This window comes from Lepidochelys olivacea, assembly GCF_965140295.1.
Source record: "Lepidochelys olivacea isolate rLepOli2 genome assembly, chromosome: 3".
Classification (NCBI taxonomy): Eukaryota; Metazoa; Chordata; order Testudines; family Cheloniidae; genus Lepidochelys; species Lepidochelys olivacea.
Window position 1 is genome coordinate 134080163 of NC_140413.1, and position 16404 is coordinate 134096566.

The 16404-nt window shown below is 45.7% G+C and overlaps 2 protein-coding genes across 2 annotated transcripts in view; both read left to right on the forward strand.

Annotated features, from left to right (window-relative positions):
• Positions 1-1095: 1095 nt before the first annotated feature.
• LOC311518870 (uncharacterized protein) lies at positions 1096-8196 on the forward strand (the record flags this gene model as incomplete). The annotated part of the gene is made up of 3 exons (XM_084624938.1): positions 1096-1654; positions 2241-2679; positions 8040-8196. 3 exons carry the CDS (start codon positions 1096-1098, stop codon positions 8194-8196), a joined length of 1155 nt encoding a protein of 384 aa, XP_084481064.1.
• A 2275-nt stretch (positions 8197-10471) lies between these two features.
• KCNK1 (potassium two pore domain channel subfamily K member 1) overlaps positions 10472-16404 on the forward strand; it is a 54877-nt gene continuing 48944 nt past the window's right edge. Inside the window, exon 1 of the mRNA XM_084624852.1 lies at positions 10472-11193. Within this exon, the coding sequence (XP_084480978.1) occupies positions 10839-11193 (355 nt within the window). The 5' untranslated portion in view covers positions 10472-10838. The remainder of the gene's footprint in view (positions 11194-16404) is intronic.

Sequence of the window (16404 nt, forward strand, 5' to 3'; positions counted from 1 at the left end):
CCGTATTGCCTCCATCTCCATTGAAGGAGTCAAACAACACGGCTGGGGTAGTGGTGGCTGAACCCCCTAAAATGGCATGCAGCTCATCATAGAAGCGGCATGTTTGGGGCTCTGACCCAGAGCGGCTGTTCGCCTCTCTGGTTTTCTGGTAGGCTTGCCTCAGCTCCTTCAGTTTCACGCGGCACTGCTTCGGGTCCCTGTTATGGCCTCTGTCCTTCATGCCCTGGGAGATTTTCACAAAGGTTTTGGCATTTCGAAAACTGGAACGGAGTTCTGATAGCACGGATTCCTCTCCCCAAACAGCGATCAGATCCCGTACCTCCCGTTCGGTCCATGCTGGAGCTCTTTTGCGATTCTGGGACTCCATCATGGTCACCTGTGCTGATGAGCTCTGCATGGTCACCTGCAGCTTGCCACGCTGGCCAAACAGGAAATGAGATTCAAAAGTTCGCGGTTCTTTTCCTGTCTACCTGGCCAGTGCATCTGAGTTGAGAGTGCTGTCCAGAGCGGTCAGAATGGAGCACTCTGGGATAGCTCCCGGAGGCCAATACCATCGAATTGTGTCCACAGTACCCCAAATTCGAGCTGGGAACGTCGATTTAAGCACTAATCCACTTGTCAGGGGTGGAGTAAGGAAATCGATTTTAAGAGTCCTTTAAGTCGAAATAAAGGGCTTCACTGTGTGGACGGGTGCAGGTTTAAATCGATTTAACGCTGCTAAATTCGACCTAAAGTCCTAGTGTAGACCAGGGCTAGGACTTTAGGTCGAATTTAGCAACGTTAAATCGATTTAAACCTGCACCCGTCCACACAGTGAAGCCCTTTATTTCGACTTAAAGGACTCTTAAAATCGATTTCCTTACTCCACCCCTGACAAGTGGATTAGCGCTTAAATCGACATTCCCAGCTCGAATTTGGGGTACTGTGGACACAATTCGATGGTATTGGCCTCCGGGAGCTATCCCAGAGTGCTCCATTCTGACCGCTCTGGACAGCACTCTCAACTCAGATGCACTGGCCAGGTAGACAGGAAAAGAACCGCAAACTTTTGAATCTCATTTCCTGTTTGGCCAGCGTGGCAAGCTGCAGGTGACCATGCAGAGCTCATCAGCACAGGTGACCATGATGGAGTCTCAGAATCGCAAAAGAGCTCCAGCATGGACCGAACGGGAGGTACGGGATCTGATCGCTGTTTGGGGAGAGGAATCCGTGCTATCAGAACTCCGTTCCAGTTTTCGAAATGCCAAAACCTTTGTGAAAATCTCCCAGGGCATGAAGGACAGAGGCCATAACAGGGACCCGAAGCAGTGCCGCGTGAAACTGAAGGAGCTGAGGCAAGCCTACCAGAAAACCAGAGAGGCGAACAGCCGCTCTGGGTCAGAGCCCCAAACATGCCGCTTCTATGATGAGCTGCATGCCATTTTAGGGGGTTCAGCCACCACTACCCCAGCCGTGTTGTTTGACTCCTTCAATGGAGATGGAGGCAATACGGAAGCAGGTTTTGGGGACGAAGAAGATAGCTCACAGCAAGCAAGCGGAGAAACCGGTTTTCCCGACAGCCAGGAACTGTTTCTCACCCTGGACCTGGAGCCAGTACCCCCTGAACCCACCCAAGGCTGCCTCCTGGACCCAGCAGGCGGAGAAGGGACCTCTGGTGAGTGTACCTTTTAAAATGCTATACATGGTTTAAAAGCAAGCATGTGAAAGGATTACTTTGCCCTGGCATTTGCGGTTCTCCTAGATGTAGTCCTAAAGCCTTTGCAAAAGGTTTCTGGGGAGGGCAGCCTTATTTCATCCTTCATGGTAGGACACTTTATCACTCCAGGCCAGTAACACATACTCGGGAATCACTGTAGAACAAAGCATTGCAGTGTATGTTTGCTGGCATTCAACCAAAATCCGTTCTTTCTCTCTCTGTGTTATCCTCAGGAGAGTGAGATATAATTCATGGTCACCTGGTTGAAATAGGGTGCTTTTCTTCAGGGACACTCAGTATAGCCCATTCCTGCTGGGCTGTTTGCCTGTGGCTGAACAGAAATGTTCGCCGCTGTTAGCCACAGGGAGGGGGGAAGGTTGAGGGGGTAGCCACGCGGTGGGAGGAGGCAAAATGCGACCTTGTAACGAAAGCACATGTGCTATGTATGTAATGTTTACAGCAAGGTTTACCCTGAAAGAGTGTAGCGACTGTTTTATAAAATGTGTCTTTTTAAATACCGCTGTCCCTTTTTTTTCTCCACCAGCTGCATGTGTTTCAATGATCACAGGATCTTCTCCTTCCCAGAGGCTAGTGAAGCTTAGAAAGAAAAAAAAACGCACTCGAGATGAAATGTTCTCCGAGCTAATGCTGTCCTCCCACACTGACAGAGCACAGACGAATGCGTGGAGGCAAATAATGTCAGAGTGCAGGAAAGCACAAAATGACCGGGAGGAGAGGTGGAGGGCTGAAGAGAGTAAGTGGCGGGCTGAAGACAGGGCTGAAGCTCAAATGTGGCGGCAGCGTGATGAGAGGAGGCAGGATTCAATGCTGAGGCTGCTGCAGGACCAAACCAGAATGCTCCAGTGTATGGTTGAGCTGCAGCAAAGGCAGCTGGAGCACAGACTGCCACTGCTGCCCCTCTGTAACCAACCGCCCTCCTCCCCAAGTTCCATAGCCTCCACACCCAGACGCCCAAGAACGCGGTGGGGGGGCCTCCGGCCAACCAGCGACTCCACCACAGAGGATTGCCCAAAAAAAAGAAGGCTGTCATTCAATAAATTTTAAAGTTGTAAACTTTTAAAGTGCTGTGCTTAAAGTGCTGTGTGGCATTTTCCTTCCCTCCTCCACCACCCCTCCTGGGATACCTTGGTAGTCATCTCCCTATTTGTGTGATGAATGAATAACGAATGCATGACTGTGAAGCAGCAATGACTTTATTGCCTCTGCAAGCGGTGATTAAAGGGAGGAGGGGAGGGTGGTTAGCTTACAGGGAAGTAGAGTGAACCAAGGGGCGGGGGGTTTCATCAAGGAGAAACAAACAGAACTTTCACACTGTAGCCTGGCCAGTCATGAAACTGGTTTTCAAAGCTTCTCTGATGCGTACCGCGCCCTCCTGTGCTCTTCTAACCGCCCTGGTGTCTGGCTGCGCGTAACCAGCAGCTAGGCGATTTGCCTCAGCCTCCCACCCCGCCCTAAACGTCTCCCCCTTACTCTCACAGATATTGTGGAGCACACAGCAAGCAGTAATAACAGTGGGAATATTGGTTTCGCTGAGGTCTAAGCGAGTCAGTAAACTGCGCCAGCGCGCCTTTAAACGTCCAAATGCACATTCTACCACCATTCTGCACTTGCTCAGCCTGTAGTTGAACAGCTCCTGACCACTGTCCAGGCTGCCTGTGTACGGCTTCATGAGCCATGGCATTAAGGGGTAGGCTGGGTCCCCAAGGATACATATAGGCATTTCAACATCCCCAACAGTTATTTTCTGGTCTGGGAAGAAAGTCCCTTCCTGCAGCTTTTGAAACAGACCAGAGTTCCTGAAGATGCGAGCGTCATGCACCTTTCCCGGCCATCCCACGTTGATGTTGGTGAAACGTCCCTTGTGATCCACCAGAGCTTGCAGCACTATCGAAAAGTACCCCTTGCGGTTTATGTACTCGCCGGCTTGGTGCTCTGGTGCCAAGATAGGGATATGGGTTCCGTCTATAGCCCCACCACAGTTGGGGAATCCCATTGCAGTAAAGCCATCCACTATGACCTGCACATTTCCCAGGGTCACTACCCTTGATATCAGCAGATCTTTGATTGCGTGAGCTACTTGCATCACAGCAGCCCCCACAGTAGATTTGCCCACTCCAAATTGATTCCCAACTGACCGGTAGCTGTCTGGCGTTGCAAGCTTCCACAGGACTATCGCCACTCGCTTCTCAACTGTGAGGGCTGCTCTCATCCTGGTATTCATGCGCTTCAGGGCAGGGGAAAGCAAGTCACAAAGTTCCATGAAAGTGCCCTTACGCATGCGAAAGTTTCGCAGCCACTGGGAATTGTCCCAGACCTGCAACACTATGCGGTCCCACCAGTCTGTGCTTGTTTCCCGAGCCCAGAATCGGCGTTCCACAGCATGAACCTGCCCCATTAGCACCATGATGCATGCATTGGCAGGGCCCATGCTTTCAGAGAAATCTGTGTCCATGTCCTGATCACTCACGGGACCGCGCTGACGTCGCCTCCTCGCCCGGTATCGCGTTGCCATGTTCTGGTGCTGCATATACTGCTGGATAATGCGTGTGGTGGTTGATGTGCTCCTAATTGCCAAAATGAGCTCAGCGGCCTCCATGCTTGCCTTGGTATGGCGTCCGCACAGAAAAAAGGCGCGGAACGATTGTCTGCCGTTGCTCTGACGGAGGGAGGGGCGACTGACGACACGGCTTACAGGGTTGGCTTCAGGGAGCTAAAATCAACAAAGGGTGTGCCTGTACATCAAGGAGTATTTCAGGCAGGACTGCACGGAGAGTTCCAATAAGAAATGGTGCACTAAAGTTATCGTTGTTATTGGAACAAGGAGGTTAGCCTGGCCTCTGATTGATACATGGCTAGATTATCCTCGCTGCGCCTTCTCTGTGACTGACTGCAGTGTGATCTAGACAGGGGAGGAGGAAAATGAGTACAAAACAAATCTGGTCTATTTCTTGTTCTGACCCACTCCATCTATCCTTTAGATCTTTGGCTGGCAGCAGACGGTGCAGAAGGACTGCATGCCATCCACATCTCATGGCTGCTTGGCAGAAGATGGTACAGTACGACTGCTAGCCATCCTCATCTCTTGCCTGCCTGGCATAAGATGGTACAATACGACTGCTAGCAATCCTCATCTCTTGCCTGCCTGGCATAAGATGGTACAATACGACTGCTAGCAATCCTCATCTCTTGCCTGCCTGGCAGAAGATGGTACAGTACGACTGCTAGCAGTCCGTATCACCTGCCCGCTCACCATAAGACGGTTCAATAGGACTGCAGGACTAAAGAGAATGACCTGGTCAAGTCACTCCAAATTTAGTCCCTGCGCCCATGTCTGCCCAGGCGCTCCCAGCCGACGTGGCCAGGAGCACCTCGGACACGACGAGGACGACTACCAGTCGTATTGCACCGTCTGCTGCCAGAAGGCAATGGGTTGCTGCTACTGTGCAGCAAAGCCGTACCGCGTCTGCCAGCACCCAGGAGACATAGGGTGACGGTTACCTGAGCGGGCTCCATGCTTGCCGTGGTATGGCGTCTGCACAGGTAACTCAGGAAAAAAGGCGCGAAATGATTGTCTGCCCTTGCTTTCACGGGGGGAGGGAGGGTGGGAACGGGGTCCTGACGATATGTACCCAGAACCACCCGCGACAATGTTTTAGCCCCATCAGGCATTGGGATATCAACCCAGAATTCCAATGGGCAGCGGAGACTGCGGGAACTGTGGGATAGCTACCCACAGTGCAACGCTCCGGAAGTCGACGCTTGCCTCGGTACTGTGGAAGCGCTCTGCCGAGTTAATGCACTTAATGCACTTAGAGCATTTTCTGTGGGGACACACACACTCGAATATATAAAACCGATTTCAAAAAAACCGACTTCTATAAATTCGACCTAATTTCGTAGTGTAGACATACCCTGAGTCACGTAAGTTATACCGACATAAGAGGTTATGTCTATACTACCAAAGTGGCTTTCAGAGTTAGGTGCAGTTTAAGGGATGGTGCAGAAAGAGCCTTGTTCATTACTGGAGAACTTACTTCAAAGCTAATGGTGTGCCAGAATATGAACTATTAATAAGCTAGGAAGGGTTACCCTCAGCATGACCAAATTCATATTTGGCTAATACTATAGCCAATAGGGCAAACCTTATTACAAAGGGAAATTACCTTTCCTATTGGATATTGACTGATTACACTAGGAAAAGTGCATATCCATCACTAATATATTCAGGACATTGAGGTAATAGGTCACACAAGTCTTTATTGCAAATCTAAGGAATATTACTTTACAAAGAATGTGGATGACTAACAGTTTAGAAAAAGTTTGTCTGGCTATTCATATGGAAAATAAGCATTCTAAATCATACCATTCCATTACCTCATCCTTTCTCTAAATATAACCCATAATCAGCTGCACTCTTTTTTTTGCTGCCACGAATTGGTAGATTTCGCTTTTGTGGACATTTTATGCACCATTTCTGACAGAAAAGGATTATCTGAAGAAGCTACTCTATCTACATCTATCTCATTGATCCCTCTAGCTTAAGACCAGGCAGGATATTGAAAATGTTATGGACAAATTCTGCTGTCCCTTTCATCTTCCATAGCAATAGCTTTTCTGTCAAAAATGTGTCTGATCAATTTTAAAACCCTGAATGCATCTATCTCCTACTACTGTCTCTTTCCTATTGCTACATTAGGTTGGGAAGAAGTCCTCCCTTGAAACATTATTTTATTGGATAAAATCAGATGGTGTACTTTGACTTTTAAAGATGTTTATTTGATAATCCAATTTAGGCAGGACTCCTTTTAGTTCAAGTAGAACAGCAAAACATGGCTACTAATTTTCTGCTTCTCAACTTATGTCTTTCTTGTTGGTGCATCACAAAGCTGTGGGGGTAGGATTCTTATAAATCCGTGCCCTCTGCTCACAAGAGCAGAGCAGGCAAGCAGAGTGATATACATATCTACAAGCACAAATACATCCAATGCTGTAGAGTAATTCCTCTGGTATGTGACCCACTAAGAAGTGGAGATTCTAGGTATATTTTAGTCCTCATTTAGGAGTTCTAATGGATACCACAGGATGTGGAAGGGAATAGTTTTTGTCTTTTTTTATTAATAAAATGTGTCCATAGGACTAACTGACCTTGTGAGGATCCTTTATAAGTGAATTCATAGAAGGCCTACATTACTGGCTGATACTGTCATAATAATTTATGATTTGACTATTTAAGGTTTCAATTTCCTACATTTAATGCATCTCTGATTTTCCCTAAAGCCAAATTTGAAGGAAGGTCATGAAGGACGCTGCAGTTCATTATTGCAATTCAGTCTTCTCAGTGTAACTTCTTTGAGACTAATTTGTTTATTTCAGGTTCTCCAAAAGTAATGACTGCTCTGATAGCCACAGTATGACATCAGCAGAATGAAGATTGCCCACATGATGTGGGTTCAGGCAGGGGACTTAATTTGCTATGTTGCACGGAGTTCAAAAGTTTTTCAATATTATTACTTACTCCTAATAGAAGGTGGGTACTTAAAGGGATATTTTCTTCTAGGATCATTCTCATTAAATAAGGGGCCAGATTTTTAAAGGTACTTAGGCACCTAGTGGGATTTTCAAAATCATCTTGGTGCCTAACACCTATAGAAAGCAATAGCTATTAAGTGCCTTAGTGCTTTTGAAAATCTCACTGAGTACTTGCATACCTTTTGTTAAGGAAAAGTTAGCATATGTGACTCCATTTTGGTTTGGGGCCCACCATTGTCTAAAAGCAAGCACATCATGCACCAAGAGGAGTGTTCCTTAGATACTGCATTCCTGTGAAAACCGTCCCCCTTGTTTCCAGCCTGTCTTGACTCCCGGTTTCTGTTCTTTGTCTGTTCCTAACTCCCTGCCTTCTTGCCTTGATGTGGGCCTCCCTTCCTGATAAGAAAAGTTACTGATGCATTGCTTTAGGACCATGTAATGTAGCTGAAGTAATGGTTTAGCACGGGGAATGTACCTAGCAGGGATAGGTGGTAGATAAGGGAAGGGTTTGTCTATTGGCTAAGGTTTCCGATGCACGAGGGCAACGTGCTTTGCTAAAAGGTACATAATCTTTGTGTAACCTGCATGCGGGGTCCCCTCCTGATTAGCAGGGGGCACCATGCTCGAGCGTAATAAACTTAGTATTTTTGGGAACTCTGCAGTTGTGGACTTTGTTCGTGTGCCTCAGCCTAGACTCGAACTGTGCGTGACCTATCGGATATAATTCGCAGCAGTTTATGTGAGTGACCTGTCAGGTATAATTCGTACCACTTTCTAAAAAATCTGGCATGAGATCCTTAAATTCTTTGGATACACTGGAAGAGGATAATCTAGAAAATGATGCCCCATTCTTTCTGGACTACACACTGGAGAAGCCTCTTGACTTGACTCTTGACGACAAGAAAAGACTGCCACCGCTGCTCAGTGGTGGTGCTAAAGAAGATCAGTGACTCCCTGCCACATTTGGCATTCAGACGAGGCATAAAGGTCACAGAAATGTGGCTGCCAGCTTAGTTTTGTGGGGGAAATCAGGAGAACCTCCAGTTTTGTCCTCTACCACTTGTCACTAGTAGGAATATAGGAAGATGCAGAATTGGAAGAATGTGTGATCTTACCCTACAGAACAGGCAGCTTGCAGACAAGTTTATTCATGCCTCAGCACTGGGCTCAGTGCCATGGGGAGCACTGGCATCTGTCCCAAGACCTCTTTTCCCTACAACAGGGGCAGCATCCTTCCCAGCACAAAGGAAATTAGGGATTTAGCCAGCGGCAGGGTCAAGTGGTGATGTGGTTTAATGAGGTAACTTTAAAAGGATAAGGAAGAAAAATTTCCTGGAGACAGGCTATCCCATAACAAACTATTGCAGGATTTTTTGCACCTTCAGTGACAATATACTAGATTAGATTCACCGATCTGATCCACTTGGCCAATTCCTATGTAAAACTGATCTTGACTAGCAAAGTGAGATGGGCAAAGAGTCAGATCTTACTTTAAGATTAAACTTGTTATATAGCTGAATGCAAAAATATGATCGTATAAACCCAGACAAGTCAATATCACAATATCCTTCTCTCTGTTCCCTGTTGTGTATACATTGCTATGGAATATTTCACTACACGATTGGTACAGATTCTGAGACAAATGTATAACTTGGGTGCTGTGAATTAAAACACTATCTTACACAGTGTTGGTCAAAATTCAAAATGCCAGAAAGTTTGGTTTGAGAACAAGAGTTTGAATGCTTAAGTGAAAAAGCCCAGCTCTGTTATACTCTGACTGATCCCCATGTCCCATATTTCTGATGATCTTTGGAGGAAAGGTCACAGAGTTAAGAGTTGTGAAATTTTGGGGCAGCAAAGAGACTCAAGTCTCTCTCTAGGCAGGCATGGGGCTGTATGAGAGTAACTGATTCACAAAAATGAAGAGCTGAGGAAATAGCTGGGAGTCCAGCAGGATCCTATTGAAGGTTTATGTAAATGTTTGGTCACAGCAGAGGTAACTGTAGTTTTCTATTGCCCCTCAGAAGAGGTGCATTCTTAACTAAACAGTTTCTAACTTTAAAAGGACATTTGTTTTGGGGGTTAGGAAAAGGTGGAGGTTGATTGTTATATTTAAATTAACTCGTTTGTCCACCCCTATCCATAACCAGAAGAGTATCTATTTGATGCTGTTATATTTTGGGAAACAATTTACTGTATCTTGGTCACACTGAATGCATTTGATGAAGATGAAAGCCCAATGCCTAAAAAATATTGCTTTCATTTAAATGGTGTTTTTAATTACATAAGGAATCTGGAATTTGGGGGAATTAATGATTAAGCTGTTGGAGGAAATGAGCCCAGGTGTGCGTGTGTTGTGTGTCATTACTCAGTGAAGTTTTATGACTCTGTATTTAATGACTTTTAAATACACAGTCTTAGATGGAAGCCAGAAATGTTTGCTCCAAATGCTCACTTCAACAGTTTTGCATTGCACTCTTTTAGACAACATTCATTATTAATCATCATTACTGATTTCTGTAGCACTGTTCATTATGTATCAATGTTTTATAGCTAATAAATATGTTTAAAGACAATTTAGTGTTGCTGAAAGATACTAGGTTGAGATTTCAGAGTAGCAGCCGTGTTAGTCTGTATTTGCAAAAAGAAAAGGAGGACTTGTGGCACCTTAGAGACTGACTCTGCTGTGTAACTGAACTGCTGCCAATTGATTTGTGGGACTACATAATACATTTCTAGGAATGTTACTTCTTTAGAACCCCAAAGTTACCTGCATCTCACCCCAATTTGATGTTATACATTATATACCTCAGGAATTCAGCATCATGGCAGTGGCAGAACTGGCCCCTTCATGGGCTGTGTGCACACGGAGGCCCCCATCCCTGGGGCAGGCTAAGTTTCCGGAACCGGCCAGGGTCATAGAAGACTTCCCTTGCTCGTCTCACATTGGGCTAGCAGAGGAAGTGAAGCATTTCAGATCTCTCACACACACACCTTTGTTCTGTTGCACCCCCCCCCCCCCCAGTTTTCCATCTGTCCCTGCTATCAGTTCGGTGTGGGGCAGGGTTTATCAACAGAGCCGTGGCAAGCTGTTCCTTATCTCGCGCCAAGCCCAAGATCGCAGCAGGGTCCTCTGTGTACCCGGGGGGCCAGGCGGGGGCATGCGAGGCGCGGGGGGACGGGCTCAGGCTGGGCTCTGTGCGTGCGTGCGAGCTCGCCCGGGAATAAATAGCAGCCACCCCGAGCAGGGCGGCTGCTCCATTGCCGGTTACCTGAGCCGGGAAACCACGTGAGTGCCACATCAGCGGCGCTTTTTAGCCTGAAAGTCACAGAAAGGAAACAGGAACCGGAGAAGCGGCTGGGGCTGGCCGGCCGGCGTGTGGCTTTGGGAGGGCGGGCCGCTGGCCAGTCCGTATCTCCCCCCCTCTCCCCGCCAACCAGGGCGGGCCTGATCCTCGCCGCTGCCCTGGAGGCTGCTGCGGAGCGAGCCCGGCCCGCAGGCGCTGGTTGAGCGAGGAGGCTCCCTCCCTGCCGCGCGCGCTTCCCCGGGGCGCGGGGCCAGCTCGATCCGCGGGAGCGGCGGCGGCGGAAGATGCTGCAGTCCCTGGCCGGCTGCTCGTGCGTGCGGCTGGTGGAGAGGCACCGCTCCGCCTGGTGCTTCGCCTTCCTGGTGCTGGGCTACCTGCTCTACCTGGTCTTCGGCGCCGTGGTCTTCTCCTCGGTGGAGCTGCCCTACGAGGACCTGCTGCGCCAGGAGCTGCGCAAGCTGAAGCGGCGCTTCCTGGAGGAGCACGAGTGCCTGTCGGAGCAGCAGCTGGAGCAGTTCCTGCGGCGGGTGCTGGAGGCCAGCAACTACGGCGTGTCCGTGCTGGGCAACGCCTCGGGCAACTGGAACTGGGACTTCACCTCCGCGCTCTTCTTCGCCAGCACCGTGCTCTCCACCACGGGTAAGGGGCCCCTCTCGGCGCCCACCGCCTCCCCCCCCCCTCTCCAGCCCCCCAGGCCCCTCTGCACCCAGGGCTTCTCCATTCCCATCTGCACCCAGTGGGCTGCTCTGTCTTCATCTCCCCCAGCCCCCTGCACTCAGGGTGCCTTTATCCCCTCTGCACTCATGGGCTGCTCTGTCTTCATCTCCCAACCCCTCTCTCTGCACCATCCCCCTGCCCCCAGGGTGCCTCTATCCCCTCTGCATCCAAGGACTGCTGCATCTCTCCTCGCCCCTTCATCTCCTTGCGCGCAGGCACCGTCCACCTGCCCCCTGGGGCTTCCTTCTCTATCCCTTTCCTGCACCCACAGACTCCTTCTTCCTCCCCTCCCCACAGGACCCCGTATCCCTGCACTAGCAGCTCTTCACTCCCATCCCATCTGTCCCCGTGGCCCTCTCCATCTCTTGTCCTCCTTTCCACTCTTGTGGAAGGTGCACGGAATCCCAGGGAGAAGAACCCCTCCTAGGCCCCTTTCTTTCTTTCTTTCCTTCCTTCTTTCTCTTGGGAGCTAAGGGCAAGAGAAGAAAGGAAACTCCTTTACATCCCGAGGTCCAGTCTTCTTATCAAGAAAACTTAAGTGGCAGCCAAGTGGATAGTATTTGCTTTGATGGTTTTTTTTTTTTTTTTTTTTTTTAGTGTTGCATAAACCAGAAGAGTTTGAATAAAACTGCTGCTTTTTGTCAAGGATGAACAGAGAGGGTTTCCCTACATTGCAGAAAAGGTTGCTGGGTTTGTTTGTGGGGAGGAGAATAATTGGCAACATTTACTAAAGTACCTGTTCAAACCACTTTGCATTCTTGGTTTATATCTGGCATCAGTAGTTGGGGTGTGTGTGTGTGTGTGTAGGGGAGTGTCACAGCTCCTTTGGGGGTCTCAAATCAGTGGTGGGGATTGTAGCCATTCTGGCCTTTTCTCCTTTTCTACAGTGCTCAGTGGGGAGGTTACATAGATTGGTTACATAGGTGGGGGTGGGAGGAATGCTGGTGTGGAAAAGAGAGTACTTCTCAGTCTTACATAAATCAAGGTAAGTAAATTATTTTCTCATTTGTGCTGGCGTAATACCATTGGCCATGATTCTGTTCCCAGTTACATAAGTATAAAACCATAGTATCTCCACTGGTGTATGATTTGGTGGTAACTGGAAGAAAACTGAAAACTTCAGGGGCCTGATTTCACCGTAGTGTTATGCTGGTGTAACTCCACTGAAATCAAGGTGCTTATGCTGGTGTAATATTAGAGTAATGCTGGCGAGAATCAGGACCCAGGTTCTGTCGTCATGATCTCTCATTATGTATAAAGTCACTTAGTGACGCAAGTTTCTTTTCACAGTGGAAAAAACAACTGCTCATCCTGTGTAGCTGGAAAAAGAACACACCCATAACTAATTCAGCATATGCTTTCACTTTGGGTACTCTTGATATTCATATTTTGGGAGTGCCTTCCAAAATTGTATTGTGTTTTCTTATTTGTTTGAACTATGCCACAGTATCTGCCCCAAGATGTTTACTATGTAGTTAAGCTTTGATCCATCTGCCTACTTGTGCTTTACTAGCTCAAAAACCCTAACATTTTTTCTTAAAGAGATACCGTCAGCTTAAAATTCATGGCCCAGGTTCTGAGCTATGTCTGAACTGTGCTTGATTCCTCCACCATGAGCTGCACCTAGTGTGGCTTTACTCACCTTCACAGCCCCTGGAATCTGTGACTGGCCATGGGTATTTTCCACAAATCTTTAATTTATGCCCACCTGCCCATGGCTCCAAGGGTCCATTCTGGCAGATGGGGATAGCCAGAGTGAAGAGGAAATGTCCCCTGGAAATGCCCTGGAAATGTCCCCTTTGTGAGGATACTACAGGGGGTCTCTATGAGTGATATTGCAGCTGCGGTGTGACTCTACACCACCCAACAATCCTCCTATTTAAGGGAAATTAAAGGTACATCTACACAGGGATAAAAGACAGCCATGGCTGACCTGGGTCAGCTGACAGACTTGGGCTCACAGGGTCCCAGAACTCCCCGAGCCCAAACATCTACACAGCAATTTTTAGCCCCACAGCCTGAGTCCCAGGAGCCTGAGTCAGCTGACCCATGCCTGCTGTGGGTTTTTTATCCCTGTGTAGACAGACCCTTGTGAATGAGAGTAGAATTTGTGCTGCCAACACAAATTGCTTTACCCATGTTGCTTAACACTTTAAATTCTTAAAAGTGAAACATCTTTAAAAATACAACCTAATTGTCACTATGGGCCATATTTTTTAAAGGTATTTAGGCCTCTAAAAGTGCAGATGGGTGCCTATGGCTCTAACTCCATGAAATCAAAGGGAGTTAGACACCAAGGTGCTTTTGAAAATCCGAATAGGTGCCTATCCACATCTTTAGGCATCTATATACCTTTTAAAATCTGGCTCACTGCTCTTACTTTGGGGGTTTTTTTTGCATTTCTTTCAGTTTGGATAATGAAAATCAATGAAGCAATTTTCATTTTTGTTTATGTAGTCATTTTCAATTTAAAATTTCTGGTGTACTCTGAGTCTACAGCACTACAGGAGAATGTATATTTGCTTAAAAACAGCTACTTTCATTGGGATTTTTTAAAAGTTGTGGAAATTGTTTTGTTTTAGGTTTTATAAAATCTTGCTTTTTACAAATTTTAAATTTTGTAAAAAGCATCAAATTTAAGTTGACAGTGTCCCTTTAAGGGACAGTATAGGTATATGTGCCAGGAAGGTTGGACTGTGATGATTTGAATGGCCAAGTTTTAAGTGATCATTGAAACAAATAAGTGTCCTCTTTCATAAGTGTGAGGTGCTTTTGAAAACTCCCTTAAAATTGAAAACTTTTCCATTAAATGAGTGTCTTGGCGGTATTTTGGTACTGTTAGAAAAGATGCAAGTTTGGTAGTAAGCAATTCCCTTTTCCATTAAAGATATCAGCTGATAACGAGAATGCTATTTAATGAATCACAGTGTATTTACCTGGTCTGACTCTGATACTTACTGTCAGATTAGAACAAATATTGCCTGTTTTAAATAAAAAAAAGGTTTTGATGTTGAAAATATGGACTAATTTATGTGTTTTTTTTAATTAATATGAATGTTTTTTATAGTAAAACATTCACTACAGAGGTTTGTACTTATCTTTTCGTTTAGTTATGATAATCTTTGGGATAACAAGAAATGTAAGTGAAATGTTTGGCAGTTAAGCATTTTACAGAAATAAAGTTTTTAAATTACAGGCAGCATACGTTTAGTAGCTACATCAGTGATTTCTGAGATGCTAACTGAAGATTTGGAATGATAATTTTAGTAATTTAACACACTGAACCTCTAGTTTTTCAGTACTTGTAAATTTGTCACATACACTGAAGAGTTATAAGCCCAAGTACTAATTGTGTGGACTTTATACTGTAACACTTCAGTGCAATATCTTCATTCCTAATCAGTGAAACTGAGTGTTCTTATCTATTGGAGAATATTAAAATGTTTGTTAAGTATTTAAGAGGTATTTTTAATCTTCAAATTTATATTTTGTTATATAGTATTCCGATACATTATGGAAAATATTATACATTTTGATATCTAATCCTATATACTTTTTTCTTGCTGATAATCTCTTTATAAAATAAAAATGTTAATACAGAAAACTGAAATATGGTTCTTAATAACTTTGATAAGTTTTACATTAGGGATGAGGAAACGTACAAAAAGTTCAGCACCACTCAAATAAACAAAGCAGTGGGATTTGGTTTTGGACTCAACTGTATCATTTACAGTTCATCTGCATAAGGCCTCAAGTGTTTAGCTGATTAGATCACAGAGACCCTCAAAGGTGAATACTTGAACATACGTGCAGTCATCCCATATATTAATAAACTTTTTGAAAACCCTCTTTTTAGTGACCTTTCAAAACTTAGTCAACTGCAGCCAAAAGGCATATAGGTCCAAAACATCAGCAGCCGCAATATTTCCTCTAAAATAACTGGAGTACCTGTGGTACCTTAGAGACTAACAAATTTATTTGAGCATAAGCTTTCGTGGGCTACAGTCCACTTCATTGGATGCATGCAGTGGAAAATACAGCAGGACGATTTTATATACACAGAGAACATGTGTTTCATGTTCTCAGTGAAGTGAGCTGTAGCCCACGACAGTTTATGCTCAAATAAATGTGTTAGTCTCTAAGGTGCCACAAGTACTCCTGTTCTTTTTGCAGATACAGACTAACATGGCTGCTACTCTGAAATATTTCCTCTGTATGTTTGAAATTAAAATGAATCCATCACTGTCAGAAGGGGAGAGAATTGTACTTCTTTCAGTGGGCCGAATCCAATCCACAGTTGTTTTGGATGGAATCTTGAAGTGAGGAAAATAAAAACGTTGTTCCATTTATGTTTAAAAAACAATCCGTTTTATTATTTTAGTTTGCAGTGTATATATACAGGGCCTAGCACAATGGGGCCCCATTTTTCATAGGTCTGTAGGCACTACCATAACAAACATTAATAATATTGTATGTGTACGATAGTTCACAAGTTGACGTGTTCTGTTTCTTTGGGAATAGCAGGCCTGGTAATTCTATGAGTGTTCAACAGATCAGGGGCTGGACTCTGCAGGAAACTCTCCGAGGACTCGGGTTGGTATGCACCTGTTGGTATGAAGAAAATGAGGCCTGGAAGGTAATGGTTGTGCTGCCAGAGGCTGATTGTTTCAGGGAGCTGATCCACACAGCACAGACTAGACTTCCTTAGGCTAAGGGAAGGTAGAGATGAGGTGTCTTGCAACCCTGGGTACTGCTGGGAAGCATCACAGTTGTCCTCTTCACTATGTATTAAGAAACATAACTGTTTTCAACATTCAGAAGTTAAAAATTGTTGTACATCTAAACTGTCTTCCTCCTCTCCCCCCAAAACAGTAAGGGCAAGTGCAGGAAAAACAATACTAATGCTTAGACCAACCAGTGAATAGCCCCGTGTTGTGAAGAGGATGTATTGTATTCATGGATCACTGAAATGCTTTCTGTGAGCAGAATGGATTGGATGATCATCACTTATTGACAGGATACCCGTTTCCTGGATTCAAAGCTGACCGGGCTTGTTACATAGCTTTAAATTAAGTAGAAAGAGTATAGAGGAGAAAGATTTGAATTTAATTTAAAAAAAAAATCTGCTATGTC